Raw genomic sequence first — 15977 nt, 5'->3', positions numbered from 1 at the left:
CTCACCATTGAATCGGAGTTGGTGAAAGAGTTGGACTTTGAGGATGTAGTCGACACCTTTGCTTGCGCAAAATCAAGAAAGAAGCAGCTCTGCTAAAGGTAAGAAAGCTGATTTATTCATCTCTGTTATTTAGACAAATGTCAATTGACGCGGTCAATTTACTGGTTTTCTTTGCCTGGTTCCTGTCTAGGCCCTGTTGCTGTTATGATGCTCTGGGACGGCTGTGGTAATGAAGTTCCCCTGGATAATAGGAGTGTTTTGTTTGTGCTGCATAGTCGGATGCTCTTTGAATTGATATATTTCAATATAGATGAATGCTCTTCGAATTGATACACATTTTGAATCTGTACATTTTAATATATATAAATGGATGCTGTTTGAATTGATATTGAATTGAATTGATTGATTTTAAGTTGAAATATTTGAATAATGGTTGTTTTCAGTGAATTTGATGGGCTGATGTAGCCTACTTAATAAATTTTCAATGAGGAAGAATGACCTTGTTTATGTGTACTATTTTTTATGTATATGCTACTATTTTTGACAGCAAAGGGCAAGGTTTGTGAGTGTGTGCAGGAGGTTACTGAACGCGTGCGCGCAGGGTGGTAGTGGGGGGGGCACTTGAGGTATAGTGCCCAGGGGCACCACATTGGCTTAATACAGCACCGCCCACCTACACGAACTGTCACAAATATGTTTGGAGAAAGGAAAACACTGCATTCCAGCATAAGATCCTTGTCCCATCTGTGAAACATGGTGGTGATAATATCATGGTTGGGCCTGTTTTGCTGCATCTGGGCCAGGACGGCTTGCCATCATTGATGGAACAATGAATTCTGAATTATACCAGCGAATTCTAAAGGAAAATGTCAGGACATTTGTCCATAAACTGAATCTCAAGAGAAGGTGGGTCATGCAGCAAGACAACGACCCTAAGCACACAAGTCGTTCTACCAAAAAATGGTTAAAGAAGAATAAAGTTAATGTTTTGGAATGGCCAAGTCAAAGTCCTGACCTTATTCCGATCTAAATGTTGTGCAAGGACCTGAAGCGAGCAGTTCATGTGAGGAAACCCACCAACATACCAGAGTTGAAGCTGTTCTGTATGGAGGAACGGGCTAAAATTCCTCCAAGCCAGTGTGCAGGAAAGATCAACAGTAACCGGAAATGTTTAGTTGTAGTTATTGTTGCACAAGGGGGTCACACCAGATACTGAAAGCAAAGGTTCACATGTTTTTGCCACTCGCAGATATGTAATATTGGATCATTTTCCTCAGTAAATAAATGACCAAGTATCATATTTTTTGTCTCATTTATTTAACTGGGTTCTCTTTATCTACTTTTAGGACTTGTGTGGAAATCTGATGTTTTAGGTCATATTTATGCAGAAATATAGAAAATTCTAAAGGGTTCACAAACTTTCAAGCACCACTGTAGATTAGAGATAAAATTAGTTCATGTTTAAAGTCATTAAAATTCTGTAAAGCTGCTTTGCAACAATGTCTATTATTAAAAGCGCTATAAAAAATAAACTTGAACTGATCACAGAACAATGTTTTATCATATTTAACAAGTGCGAACAGGAACTAACTTGTCTCTCATTAACGGTTGTAAGCCATTAAAATGTCTTATTTGTCCCTCATTAATAAATTAAACATTGTAATTTTTGGCAATAACACGCCAGACTGTGCTGTTATATGAAAATTGGAACTTTGGGGCACAGCATGCAGCTTGCACATTATGCCGCATCTATCCCACTTTATTTTCATATAAAAGCAAGGATTGTTAGTTTCTATTCTGATAAAACTCTATTCTGATTTATGTCACATGGTGTCATTATTATGATTTAAGTCACATGGTGTCATTCAATATGCAAATGAATATTCAGTAAATATACAAATTAATTAGTGATGTCACCTGATGAATTATAGTGACTTTTTTTGTGCATGCCTGGGTGCGTACATGCGTCAGCTCCTTTCTCCGGAAAAAAGTTACCAATCCAAGGCTGCATCTGAACATATGAATTCTCAGGATGGTTAAGTACCTACTACCCGACCGTAACTAGGAGTATGTGAGCAAGTACACAATTCAGACGTACCCATCCACTGATCCAGATGTTCACAGATGACTGAAGCTCTTGATTTGTATCTGCATGATTTTATGCCTTGTGCTGCTATCAAGCGATTGGCTGAATAGATAACTGCATAAAACAGCAGGTGGATGGATGGGTGTTACTAATAAAGTGGCCAGTGAGTGTATAGCCATCTATACATTATCTATAGCTGCTTATCCTGTACAGGATCACAGGCAAATTGGAGCCTATCCCAGCTGACTATGGGCAAGAGGCAGGGTACACCCTGGATAAGTCACCAGGTCATCGCAGGGCTGACACATAGACATAAATAACCATTCACACCTACAATCAATTTATAGCTACCAATTCGCCAAACCTGTATGTCTTTGGACTGTGGGGAAAACTGGAGCACCCAGAGGAAACCCACACAGACACTGGGAGAACATGCAAACTCCACACAGAAAGGCCCCCACCAGCCGCTGGGCTTGAACCCAGAACCTTCTTGTTATGAGGCAACAGTGCTAACCACTACACCACCCAAATGTATCCCCATGAAACTAAAAATATATACATATATTTTTGCAGTGGCAGAATGTTTGAAACAATTCATACAATGTAACAGCTTTGCTTTGGACAGCCAACTTCTTTTTATTATTCCTGGAGGAGTTCTTCTTCTTCTTCTTCAGTTATTCGGAGTGTCGAGCTGAATGATGTGATTGCGTAGTGTGGTGTGGTATGTTTGCATACTCTGGATGTTTTCTGGGGTTTTGCGGATCTATACCTGTAGTGTGAGTATTGAGATGCAGCCCAACCCTGGTTCACTCCGTTCCTGTGAAACGTCTTGGCTCCGCCCATATTCCGATCGACTCTCTCCAGTAGCAGAATCGGTTAATCAGGCCTGAGTGCGGTGGAGCGTGGAAGTGTGCGCACGCAATGTCGCTATTTTAAACTCGTTTTTGGAAATCTGTGAATAAATGGTTTCCAGAGGACTGTTTCCGAGCTTCGCTTGTGTTCTGAGCTCGTCTTTGGGACTCAGTGTGTGGGGATTTAGGAATTAGAGAGTAGATCTTGGGTAGATGAGTAGCAGTAGGACTCAAAATAAAAGGCGGCCTTTCTGCAGAAGGTAAAAAGGAAAAAGATGAAAGGAGCAACAATAAAGCGCGCTGTGTTTGAAAGCGGAACCTTTTGCGACATTGTGGCTTTAAGACATGTTTGTTTGCTGCGGTCACGTTTTTAAATCCAAAAAATGAGGAAAAAAAAGCTCATGTTTTATTGAATTTGCGGTGATTGTTTTGGCTTGGGCATGTAGATGATTGCATTAGTGTGTGTGGTTGGTTTGTTTGGCTTTCAAGCCGGTTTTGACTGCAGCGTGTGATCAAGTATTTTGTAGGCTAGTTGTGTGTCTTTGTTGTAAGCTCTACAGACATAAGACTTGAATATAGACAACATTGCTGTCTTACAGATCTGTACGTATCCGTGTCTTGGTAAGAAGAATTGTGTGTTTAACATCTATAGTATAAAGCTTAATTACAGGACATTGTCCTATACTGTCTGTGTGCTCCCTATTGGACATATAGTGCACTGCATAGGGTGGAGAAGCCTTGACAGGAGCCTTCAAGGGCTTTCCTGCTATAATTGTCCTCCTTATTATAAAGAAATCACCGGTGTGTGCGCGTGCGTGCAACAGCCCTGCGCTCCAGCATGTAGACGCCTCCTCTTGTAGTCTTCGCCAATGAAAATGGAGGAGACGGCCCTGTCCGGCATGGACAACAGCAAAATGGAGGTGTGTTGCACCCACTTGTTTTGCTCCCATAAGAGTGTGTGATGTTCCAATGGTACGTTTCATAATGCACACGCTCAAGTGCCAGCGTACACGGCTCTGATTACGCCATTATAAAGAAAGCTGAAATAATTAACATTGTTATGCTAGTATAGACAATGATATGTTGTTTGTGATGTAGTTTAATGCAGACGTTGAGCGGCTTCTTTGGTTGACGTGTTTCCTTTTGAAACAGGAAGTCAGAGTGGCGCTATGAGGGATGCCACGCCCCACACTGAATCTAAACAAACGTGACAGTACGTCAGTAGTGAGGTAGTTAATATGGAGACCAGCGGAGAGTTGATTCTTTTGTTTTCTGACTGCTAGTTAGATTAGATAAAACTTTATTGATCCCTTTGGGAGGGTTCCCTCAGGGAAATTAAGATTCCAGCAGCATCACTACAGATAAACAGAGAAAAGAAATAGAGGAAAATCTTCTAGATAAATTAAAATAAATTATTTACATATACAAATATAAAAAGAATAAGATATGGGGGAGGGGGGCGGCAGGAGAGATATTGCACATTATATTGCACATTGTCCGGTATTGCTTATTGTTAGGCTAGGCTACTGCTTCTTCCCGTCCTCTGTCCCTGTCGTCGTCGTCGTCGTCCCCCCCCAGAGAGGAGTTGTACAGTCTGATGGCATGAGGGACAAAGGAGTTTTTGAGTCTCTTCGTCCTGCACTTGGGAAGGAGCATTCGGTCACTGAACAGGCTCCTCTGGTTGATGACGGTGTGCAGAGGGTGACTGGCATTGTCCATGATGTTCAATAGTTTGTCCATAGACCTCTTCTCTGCCACTGTCACCAGAGAGTCCAGCTTCATGCCAACCACAGAGCCGGCCCGCCTGATCAGTTTGTCCAGCCTGGATGTGTCCTCCTTGGATGTGCTGCCCCCCCCCAGCACACCACGGTGTAAAACAGGACACTGGTGACCACAGACTGATAGAACATCCACAGGAGTTTCCTGCAGATGTTAAAGGACTGCAGCCTCCTAAGGAAGTATAGCCTGCTCTGTCCCTTCCTGTATAAGTGTTTGGTGTTGCAAGTCCTGTCCAGACACAGCCCGAGGTACTTGTAGGAATCCACAGCCTCCACCTTGACTCCCTCGATCAGAACTGGTCGTGACCTTCGTCTGGACCTCCCAAAGTCAATGACCAGCTCCTTGGTCTTCGAGGTGTTGAGCTGCAGATGGTTCCTGTTGCACCATACAGCAAAGTCCCTCACCAGACTCCTATACCCCTCCTCTCTGTCGTCACTGATACACCCAACAATGGCTGTGTCATCGGCAAACTTCTGAATGTGACACAGCGCCGAGTTGTAGCAGAAGTCTGCGGTGTACAGGGTGAAGAGAAGAGGGGCCAGCACCGTACTCTGGGGTGCTCCAGTACTGCTAATCACAGTGTCAGACGTGATGTCTGTCAGCCTGACATACTGCGGCCTGTCAGTGAGGTAGCTGGAGATCCAGGTGACCAGGCAGGGGTCCACTTGCATCCTGTTCAGTTTGTCAGTTAGTAATAGTCAGAAGTCTATTACCAACTTGGGGCTCACACTCAAGCCATTTATTCTCTACCAAGCGACGAATGGAGAAAAAATTACAGTGCAGGAAGACTCGCAGCCAAAAACACACCAACAGACCATATTTACTGCCAACAAGGTGCTACTGTAGCACAAGACACGCCCACAGGGTGGGATGTGCATATATTTTCCAAGAAGTAATGAGCTTGTATAAATAAAATCATCTCTGAATGCCTCCATACAAAGATTCAATACGATTTGGTCTTCCTACTCGAAAAACACCTTGAAGCCACCGTATCAAATATAACATCACTACTGCACACTAATCATCGGTTGGTAGAAAATAAACACATTCTCATTCATTTGCAATGAGAGTGGAGTTTGTGCAAGTTCACGGTTATATAACGGACATAAACATTTATCCAGTGTTCATCGTTCTTTAGCTACTATTCAGATCTACTACAAATCCTTCACAGTGGCTCTGGTTAAACCGTTGTCCCATCAGGTTTTAGATTTTAATGGGGTGTGGCATATCTCATACACTATTGACTATTTAAGCACTTCAACTTTCACTCTTCAAATGGAAATTCGCCGACATATGCAATCAAATCTCATCTCCCGGCCTGTTTCATTGTAACTTTAATTTAACATCATTCTCAGTTACTGTAACGTACTCAAAACTTTTCTACTCCTGTTATTGGAACATGTTTTAGTGGTTATGACGAACCATGCCGTGCTGGATGTTTTACTGCAGGGCATTGCTCAGGAGATCCTCTCCGATCTGGTGGAGGATGCATGTCTGGGGCTTTGCTTCGAAGTTCACCGGGCCGTCAAACAAGGCTACTTCTTCCTGGATGATACGGACCAGGAGAGCATGAAGGACTTCGGTACTGACTGATGAACAAATCCATAAAAGTGATGCAAGGAATCGTGAAGAGGGTGAAATACTTGAGTAATTTTGGACTAATTATAAGTCATGCATGAGAAAGAGAGCGATTATAGAGTGAAAACTAGTACAAAATGGTTCTCAATAGGTTCTTATTATTCAAGAACCCAAAGATTTAGCTGTAGCATTTATGATTTTTTTTTTTTTTTACCCATTTCTCTGCTGATAAGGGAAACGGCTGAAAACTATGCCTTTAATCCTATAGCACATGTGGTCCGATGTTTCTTCAGTTCCCCACTTGCAACTTTAGTTCCTACCTTCGGTTAGTTCCCATTTAATGTTTGACTCTCCAAAAAAAAAAAGCACAATGTGGTTTCACCGGGTCCTGTCATATACGACCTCTCGTTAAATGTGTATAGAGACATCATGAAGAAAATCAAAGTTTGGGAGGAAGTAGTACAAGTGAATGTAGTGATTGTTTCGCTAATCTGAGAATGAAGCTAGTATGAAGGGTAGCACATAACATAAAATGTGGTTAAATGGTTAGCTCTGGGTTGTACATTTCAGCTACTAGAAGAACTGGAAAAAAAAAACCGTTGGCTTAGCCAGGGGTTCTCAATCTTTTCTACTTTAAGGCCCACCTATTCATACTTGTAACAAGTTGGAGCCCATTTTAAAAAAGAGACCCAATTATTTTGACACCTCTATTCTCTTAGAATCTAATAATCTATTGTAAAGTGTATTAAGGGAATGCAACATCACTCCCTGTTACAGATGGGCTCCCAGGAATTAAGTAAATGCAATAAAAACAAACTGTTTTTAATTATTGTATTTAAAACTGTATGGATGTGCCAGAAGCCAACATAAAACCATGCATGCAGGGCATCCTCAGTCAAAAGGGATTAATGATCCAAAAGTGGAGTCTGGTCAGTTAACACAAGAACTTATTGCCATGTTTGTGTACAGCAAACAAGCAAGTTATTAAAACCAAGAAGTACACTCAAAGTGGATATGGAAACCACTCAGTGGGATAGATCCTTGTGTTAAAGAAGGATTTTTCCTATGAGTTGGAAAATTATCCATCTGTTGAGTTTTCCCAGCATCTCAAACTACCTGGTGCTGCAGACATAGTTCTACATGGACAAACATGAAAGAACATGGAGAAGTGAAACTTTTTATATGTGACTGGGTTAAAGATCTGGGGATCAGGACACAAGATAAATCCTGCATCATTTATGCTAGGGTAGGTAGGCATTTCTGAGCTTTTTGTACACATCTTTGCGATGGTTGCTAGAACGCGACAAGTTCAGTATTGGGTGTAAACAAACCATAGCCACTCGATTCTCAAGCCTCCATGCTCTTCTCTTCCAGGTGAACTGTTCACAAAGATCTACCGAAACGCCTTTAAATTCCTGGGTATTACATGTACTATATACACGTTACTTTACAATATGGCAACCACGATCAAACAGTGAACAAAAATACATCTGCAGACTTGAGCGTCTCCTGAACTTCAAAACATCACGAAATAATGGAAAATGGTGAAGTTATTTGCAAATCCAAACAAGATAAATCAGAGGAATTTACAAACCTTTCATGAAGTGACCACTGCAGTTCTTCGATTCCATTCCCTTTGATCACATTGAAAAGTTCAAGAGCCACCTTTCACATCATCTTTTGGTAAAATCCTTAGCTCTTTCACACTTTATCACTTCATGGGGAACCCAGAAGAAACTTCAGTTTCACGGTTTGTGTGATTCAAACAGCCCAAAACGACACAAGTGTAGGGCATTTTAATGACTGTCAAGGTGCCCCAGTGATGGTAATACTCTGTGAATAGTGAGCTTAGTTGACCATCATGTCTTGCAGATGTGATGTTTGATGCAACCCAAGAATTGTACCCTACTAAAAAAATTAGTTTCAACTTGGGGGGTGGATTGCAGCCCACTAGATGGCGCTTCACGACCCACTAATGGGCTGTGACCCAGTGATTGAGAAATGCTAGGAGAGGCCACGCCCCCTGCAAGTGTTGAATTTCCTGCTAGTGTCAATGCAGGGTTAAGAGGTATGCCTGGCTTTTATCTATGTGAACAGCGACCTCTGAATTCACAAACCTGATAGTTAACTAGCATTCATGCCACACTGTTGCCTTTATGCCTTTACTGTGCCTGCTGGGATTTTTTTTTTCTTGTTAGTGATGTTGGCAGCTCTGAGAACACTGGTTGTTGTTGTTGATGATGATGATATTATACACCATTGGTGATTTTGTGGGCACGTTGTAAAATGTTGCAACTGTAACAACCTCCTCCTAAAGTTATATCATTGTTCCGTATTAGCAAGTGATTTTTCTTGTGTGACAGAAATTGTGGACCAGCCCGGAGTGGACATCTTTGGCCAGGTGTATAACCAGTGGAAGAATAAGGAGTGTGTGTGTCCTAACTGCAGCCGGAGCATCGCCGCCTCACGCTTTGCCCCTCACCTGGAGAAGTGCCTGGGCATGGGTCGCAACAGCAGCCGCATCGCCAACCGCAGGTACCTCGACACACAACAGGATGTAGTTATGTGACAGAATGAGTGGTTTTTTGGACTTTTTTTTAAATCTTTTTTCTTTATTGTTGCTAGAATTGCTAGATTAGTTTGGGGAATAACATTAGCTACATCACCTGAGTGCCTGAAGAGAGAGACATCTGATTTCTTCAACAAAAAAATTTATTAATTTGTTAATTTAATTTATTGAACTCCAAGATTAGTTTGAGTTACATTGTGCTCAATCTCAGACACCAGATCAAAGAAGCATGTAACTGTAAATTGATGTAGGTTTATTGGCAAGAGATCAAATATTTGATTCTGTATTTTTATTTATTTAATTTATATCAAAGTTATCTGATCACACACATCTAAAAATTACATGGAACAAAATTAGTGTTGGTTATTGAATTTCAGAAGTTAAATCATTTTTGTTTTGTAACATTTAGTTTTATTTATTATCTTTTTGCTATTTAGTAGAATATGTTTCCAGAATGAAAAAAGCAATATGTAGTATATGGCATTTTAATTAAATGTTTTTATTTTTCCTAGTCATTTTTGGCAGACTGGTTAGTTTAGTCTGAAATTTATTTACCAACCTGTGATCAGAACTACTGTATCAAGTTACATAAATTTGGCGTTTTTCCCCCCTCGCGCCTAAGTAGACGTTTTACAGGAAGTGAGGCGCAAAGTGTGTGGAATGTGGGTGCTTTGATGTGTGTGTATAGAAAATATATATAATATAAAATAAAACTTATTTTTTTAACTTCCAGTTTAAAAAATTAAAGTAAAAATGTTACTTTTTTAACAAGTAACATCAAGCATGTTTCTTTGCTCCTGACCAATCAGATTGCAAGTTGCATGGGGGTGGCAGGGCTCCTTAGTGGCCCAGCAGAAGAACGTTCAGCCCGTCGTGAGTTCAGTTGTGATTTCAAATCACGATAATGATTTGGCCATGCTCTCAGCAGGGTATGGGTTTAATGCTCAATCATCAGAAAACTAGCAAACAGAATCTGACGTGTCCGATGTAATTCTGTTGGCTCTCCTCTCCGTTGCGTTACTCAATCTAATCTGAAGACTGCTATTGATTTCCTTTTCCCGCTGCTCCTGAAACATACTTGTAAGGCAACAAAGAGTGCGATAGCCCCTAGCCAGCAGGATGGCTTGCTGGCTAGGGGTATTGATATCGATGCCCCTAGCCAGCAGGATGGCTCGCTGTCTAGGGGTATTGATATCGATTCACATTTCCTCTCCTCCATCACTCAGGATAGCCAGCGGCAACAACACAAACAAATCTGAGAGCGATCAGGAGGACAATGATGATGTTAACGACAACGACTGGTCCTATGGGGCAGAAAAGAAAGGTGTGTGTGCTGCTGTTAGCTTGTTTATTGGATCATCTTGAATTTGCGTAGCATAAAAGAACCTGGATGCTAGCTTGTATATAAAGAAAAGGTTAATAACGGATTAAATAATGCACCGTCGCTAAGAACAAGACCCAAATGCTAGTGTTTGATTAGATATCTACAGTAGGTAATGTATAGCTAATGGATTCTGTATAGTAGCTCCAGAGAACTATTTAATTTTTTAAGCTGATCTTTTCAATCCCTTGGTGTAGCTTTAGCCAGCTAGCTGTACGGTATTTAATGACTAGCTAGCATTGTATTTTTCATGAATGTATTTGCTAGTTAGCTATGGATAAAGTTTATTTAAAAAAAAAAAGATCAACATTTCCTTGAAATGAAATTGGTCCTTTCTGAAATTTAGTTTAAAAATGTTTGGATGGGGATGTTTGTGTTGTGTTTGAAGAGACGAGAGAATTTTATTTAACACCAGCTGTTATTTCGCATTGCAGCCAAGAAGAGAAAGGCAGATAAGGTATTTTTACGTTCTTTGAAACATCCTGCTTTATTGGTAAGTTTTTCTTTCCAGTGTTATGCTCATAATTTCTTGAATTTTAGATTTGCAAGATTTTGGCTTTTTCTAGTATTAGATATACTTTTTTTGTTGTTAAATTTCTTTTTCTCTCGTAACTTATATGATGTCATCTTTGAACACTAGCATCTTTTAATAGTTTTCTCTTTATGTAAAATTGACATTAAAATGGATTATTGTAAGTCATGTTTTGTTTGTGTTTTTTCTTTCTTGTTTGTTTGTTTGGGGCATTTTATTATTTCTCCACCTCAACAGAATCCAAATTCACCAAGACGATCCAAATCACTAAAACACAAAAGCAGTAAGTATCTGTAGATCCACTGAATTGTAGCTGTTGAGGATGGGGAATCTGAGAATATATCATGATAAATTACAACAAAGATTTATAATTTGTAAATACAGTGGATATAAAGTGTACGCACCTGGTTAAAATGATATAGGTTTTTCTGATGTAAAAAAAAAAAATGAGACCACAATAAATAATTTCAAAAATTTTCCCACCTTGAAAAACAAACAAATCTGTTAGGGAGGAAAAACATATTAAAAAAAAAGTACAATAAGCTGGTTGCATAAATGTGCACACCCTTAAACTAATACTTTGTTGAAGCACCTTTTGATTTAATTACAGCATTCAGTCTTTTTGGGTAGGAGTCTGTCAGCCTGACACATTTAGACTTGCCAATATTTGCCCACTCTTCCTTGCAAAAGCAGTCCAAATCTGTCAGATTGCAAGGGCATCTCTTGTGCGCAGCCCTCTTCAGGTCACCCCACAGATTTTCAATTGGATTTAGGTCTTGGCCCTGGCTGGGCCGTTCCAAAACTTTTTTGGGGTCATTGTCATGCTGAAAGATGAAACTCCTCTCCATCTTCAGCTTTCTAGCAGACACCTGAAGGTTTTGGGCCAAAATTGACTGGTATTTAGAACTGTTCATAATTTCCTCCACCTTGACGAAAGCCCCTGTTCCAGCTGAAGAAAAACAGCCCCAAAATGTGATGCTGCTGCTGCCATGCTTCACTATGGGTATGGTGTTCTTTTGGTGATGCGCAGTGTTGTTTTTGGGCCAAACATGCCTTTTGGAATTGTGGCCAGAAAGTTCAACCTTGGTTTCATCAGACCATAACACATTTTCCCACATGCTTTTGGGAGAGGTTTTTTTTGTACAACCCCGATTCCAAAAAAGTTGGGACAAAGTACAAATTGTAAATAAAAACGGAATGCAATGATGTGGAAGTTTCAAAATTCCATATTTTATTCAGAAGAGAACATAGATGACCTATCAAATGTTTAAACTGAGAAAATGTATCATTTAAAGAGAAAAATTAGGTGATTTTAAATTTCATGACAACAGCACATCTCAAAAAAGTTGGGACAAGGCCATGTTTACCACTGTGAGACATCCCCTTTTCTCTTTACAACAGTCTGTAAACGTCTGGGGACTGAGGAGACAAGTTGCTCAAGTTTAGGGATAGGAATGTTAACCCATTCTTGTCTAATGTAGGATTTTAGTTGCTCAACTGTCTTGGGTCTTTTTTTTGTCGTATCTTCCGTTTTATGATGCGCCAAATGTTTTCTATGGGTGAAAGATCTGGACTGCAGGCTGGCCAGTTCAGTACCCGGACCCTTCTTCTACACAGCCATGATGCTGTAATTGATGCAGTATGTGGTTTGGCATTGTCATGTTGGAAAATGCAAGGTCTTCCCTGAAAGAGATGTCGTCTGGATGGGAGCATATGTTGCTCTAGAACCTGGATATACCTTTCAGCATTGATGGTGTCTTTCCAGATGTGTAAGCTGCCCATGCCACACGCACTAAGCATGAGTCATACCGCAACCGGGCGGTTTTACTTCCGTAAACACTGGCCATGCTCACTGCGTGTGACGTCGTCGTATCCTGCAATGCGCATGCGGAACACTTTTAGGTCGCTTTTCGTTCATACTGAGGATCACATACAAGTCGCATATATTTGTTAATGTGAACGACCTCACAAAAAAATCGGATTTCACAAAAAAATCGGAATTGAGCATTAAGCCTTGCAGTGTGAACGTAGCGTTATTTAGGGTTAATTAGTCATTTTAATTGATGGCATGTGTGTACCCAAAAAGGCTGAATGCTGTAATTAAATCAAAAGGTGCTTCAACAAAGTATTAGTTTAAGGGTGTGCACACTTATGCAACCAGCTTATTGTACAGTTTTTATTTTTTGTTTTTCCCCTAACAGATTTGCTTTTCAAATTGTACAGGTTATAGGTCACATTAAAGGTGGGGAAAGTTTTGAAATCGTGGCTTTTATTTATTTATTTTTTTAAACATCAGAAAAAACGATCATTTTAATGGGGTGTGTACACTTTTTATATCCACTGTACTTGGTGCAATTGTTGATGTCAAGTTTTTCTCTAAGGAACATTTCACCAGCACGAATGATGACATCAGGATTTAACTTTACTTCAGTAAAGTATTTCGGAGTGTAAATAGTCTTTTATATACATGTATGTGTATGCATGCATGTTATTTTTGTAACGCATCACATGGGTCAAATCAAAATTTTCAGAAAATTCAGAAGTTCAAAAAAAGATACAAGCACTTTTTCACGTCTAAAGTCATAATTATAATTCTAGCATGGATTAAACATCCATAATATTCATGAAACAATTTCAATTTAAAAAATATTAAGTTGTCTGTTCTGTCCAAGTATATCTGTATTGTACATTGTGAAAACATCTTCACATGTGATATGATCCTTTTGATGACTTAATTCTGTATAATTAAGTGAATAATCAAGCATTGCAAAAAAAAAAACCTGTAGTTATATAGACTTCGTATTTAGTGTTTGATTTTTAACATTTACCAATTTAATAACTGAGTCACTTGAATCTATTGTTTATTGGGATTTTCTTTAAAAGCCAAAGATCTGTCTTCGTCCTTCAGCTTCGCTGGATCCTAAGCAGGGCCCGGAATGAAGTTGTTGCTAGGAGACAGGTTTCCACAGCAACGTCTTTAAGAGCTACCCACGATGCCTCACCATAACGATGGAATGAGGAACTAATCAGCGTCGATTCTTCATTCAGTTTACACAACTGTTCTGTCATGTTGGTTTTTTTTTTTCCTGGAGTATTTGCACAATAAATCGATGTCTGTGTTGATCATGTAGCTGCAACCCTCAGCAGCATGATGTAACCGATCAGCAGGAAGAGTTAAGGACACCAGCAGGCAGAAGTAGCTGAGTGAAGGGTTGCTTATGTACTACTTCTACTCCTGGAACGATTTTCGAATGGCTGAGAGAACAAAGAGTGATCAAAATCAACCTTGATGCTGCTTATTTCACTTATTTTGGGATTTAATCACGTTTTTCACCAGAACCAAGATTCAGAAAGACTGAACAATACATTGAGCTTGGACTATGAGTAATTATGATCATGTTATTATACCAGAAACCAAACTATTAAGGACTGTCTGGCAACTTGAAACACATACATATTGCTCTTTAGAGAATGAATGAAAGCAAATTCTCATTTTCCTCCAGTTCCTCCCCCCCATCTGTGTACAGTGTAAAGGAATTCTGTGTCTTGGCTATGTTGTAACTGTACATATATTTGACTTGTTGGGGAAAATGCTGCTACACTGGCCATGAGCCACATACTTGCAGGCATGTCACATGTAATAAACAAACATGACTCAGTATGCTGTGTTTGTGTCTTATGGCCATTTGGTATGAACATGAACTGAAACATCTTGAGGTACGCTGTTCTTTTTCTGGGAAGTGTAGTACAATTTGGGTTGGAGCAGATGAAGTAGATCCGGTCAAAAACTTAATCACCGTTCAAAACCAATGTGCCTGATCCAGTGTAACCATGACAACAGATATTGGCTATGTAAGGGTATAGGAGTGGTGTTTTATTCATTGTGCTCACAATGAAAACACTTCATTTTTGAATAATAAAAATGCTAAATTTAACTTTCATTAGCTGTCTGGTTACACTGAGCTAATACATTTACAGTGTGGGAAATAAGGAATTTTAAGTAGACTGTCACAGAACAGAAAAGTCTGAAATGTCAGTCCATCCAAATTTAAGCCTGTCTGAATGATGGGCTAAAGGCCAAGAGCAATGCGGCTGGGGGTCCGGGACCTGCCTTAGGGCCCCGGCAGCTGAAGGGCTTTAGATGCCTGGAAATGGCTTCTCAGTTATTTCCATGCACGTTTTTATGCCTCTGCCACCGTAAGGTGCAGGAGGCATTATGTTTTCGGGTTGTCCGTCCGTGCGTGCGTCCGTCCCGAAAACTTGTGAACGCGATATCTCAAAGGCTAATGAAAGGAATTTCAGCAAACTTTCACCATTTGTGCGCTTTGGGACAAACATGAACTGATTAGATTTTGAGATCAAAAGGTCTAAGGTCAAGGTCACTGTGAGGTCAAATGTCTGTCCACAAACCTTGTGAACACAATATCGCCAAGGCAGGTGAAAGGAATTTCACCAAACTTTCACCATTTGTGCATTTGGGGACAAAGATAAACTGATTAGATTTTGAGATCAAAAGGGCTAAGGTCAAGGTCACTGTGAGGTCAAATGTCTGTCCGCGTGCGTCCGTCCTGAAACTTTGTGAACGCAATATCTCAAAGGCTAATGAAAGGAATTTCACCAAACTTTCACCATTCGTGCGCTTTGTGACAAACATGAACTGATTAGATTTTGAGATCAAAAGGTCTAAGATCAAGGTCACTGTGAGGTCACATGTCTGTCCAAAAACCTTGTGAACACAATATCTCCAAGGCGAATGAAAGGAATTTCACCAAACTTTCACCATTTGTGGATTTTGGGACAAAGATAAACTGATTAGATTTTGAGATCAAAAGGTCTAAGGTCAAGGTCACTGTGAGGTCAAATGTCTGTCCGAAAACCTTGTGAACACAATGTCTCCAAGGCTGATACAAGTAATTTCACCAGGTCAAGATTACTCTGAGGTCAAATGTCCATCCCCAAATCACAACTCAATAAGGCGTGTAGTCTACTGGGCGGAGGCATCCCCATCGACGCCGTTGGAAGATTGCACTACAAATTGAATATAATTTACAAGAAAATGTCAGAAGATTCAAGAAAAATATCCTTAAAGTTCTCATCTCATCTCATTATCTCTAGCCGCTTTATCCTTCTACAGGGTCGCAGGCAAGCTGGAGCCTATCCCAGCTGACTACGGGCGAAAGGCGGGGTACACCCTGGACAAG

The 15977-nt window shown here is 40.2% G+C and overlaps 1 protein-coding gene across 4 annotated transcripts; it reads left to right on the top strand.

The window, feature by feature from the left end:
- The first annotated feature begins 2954 nt into the window (after positions 1-2954).
- Positions 2955-14435, top strand: atxn7l3b (ataxin 7 like 3b). 4 transcript variants are annotated; one of them, XM_060939348.1, is made up of 7 exons: positions 2955-3857; positions 6166-6298; positions 8658-8829; positions 10090-10187; positions 10679-10701; positions 11014-11059; positions 13685-14435. In XM_060939348.1, the coding sequence occupies exons 1-7, from the start codon at positions 3807-3809 to the stop codon at positions 13714-13716; spliced, it is 555 nt and encodes a 184-aa protein (XP_060795331.1). In that variant the 5' UTR covers positions 2955-3806; the 3' UTR covers positions 13717-14435. The 4 variants fall into 4 exon arrangements, with proteins under 4 accessions (XP_060795331.1, XP_060795330.1, XP_060795329.1 ...); XM_060939347.1 differs by having other exon boundaries at positions 13660-14435; XM_060939346.1 differs by having other exon boundaries at positions 10679-10737.
- The last annotated feature ends 1542 nt before the right edge of the window (positions 14436-15977 follow it).

The sequence above is a fragment of the Neoarius graeffei genome, chromosome 14 (assembly GCF_027579695.1).
Source record: "Neoarius graeffei isolate fNeoGra1 chromosome 14, fNeoGra1.pri, whole genome shotgun sequence".
NCBI lineage: Eukaryota > Metazoa > Chordata > Actinopteri > Siluriformes > Ariidae > Neoarius > Neoarius graeffei.
Note: the sequence above shows the minus strand (reverse complement) of the source record. Positions and strands in the feature narration are given on the sequence as shown.

Bases quoted from the DNA above. Each gene is read 5' to 3' on its own strand.
- atxn7l3b (XM_060939345.1), top strand. From the start codon at position 3,807: ATGAAAATGGAGGAGACGGCCCTGTCCGGCATGGACAACAGCAAAATG. The intron at 10,188-10,678 runs GTGTGTGTGCTG...TTCGCATTGCAG, and splicing joins CTATGGGGCAGAAAAGAAAG to CCAAGAAGAGAAAGGCAGAT. The intron at 11,060-13,659 runs GTAAGTATCTGT...TTTCTTTAAAAG, and splicing joins ATCACTAAAACACAAAAGCA to CCAAAGATCTGTCTTCGTCC.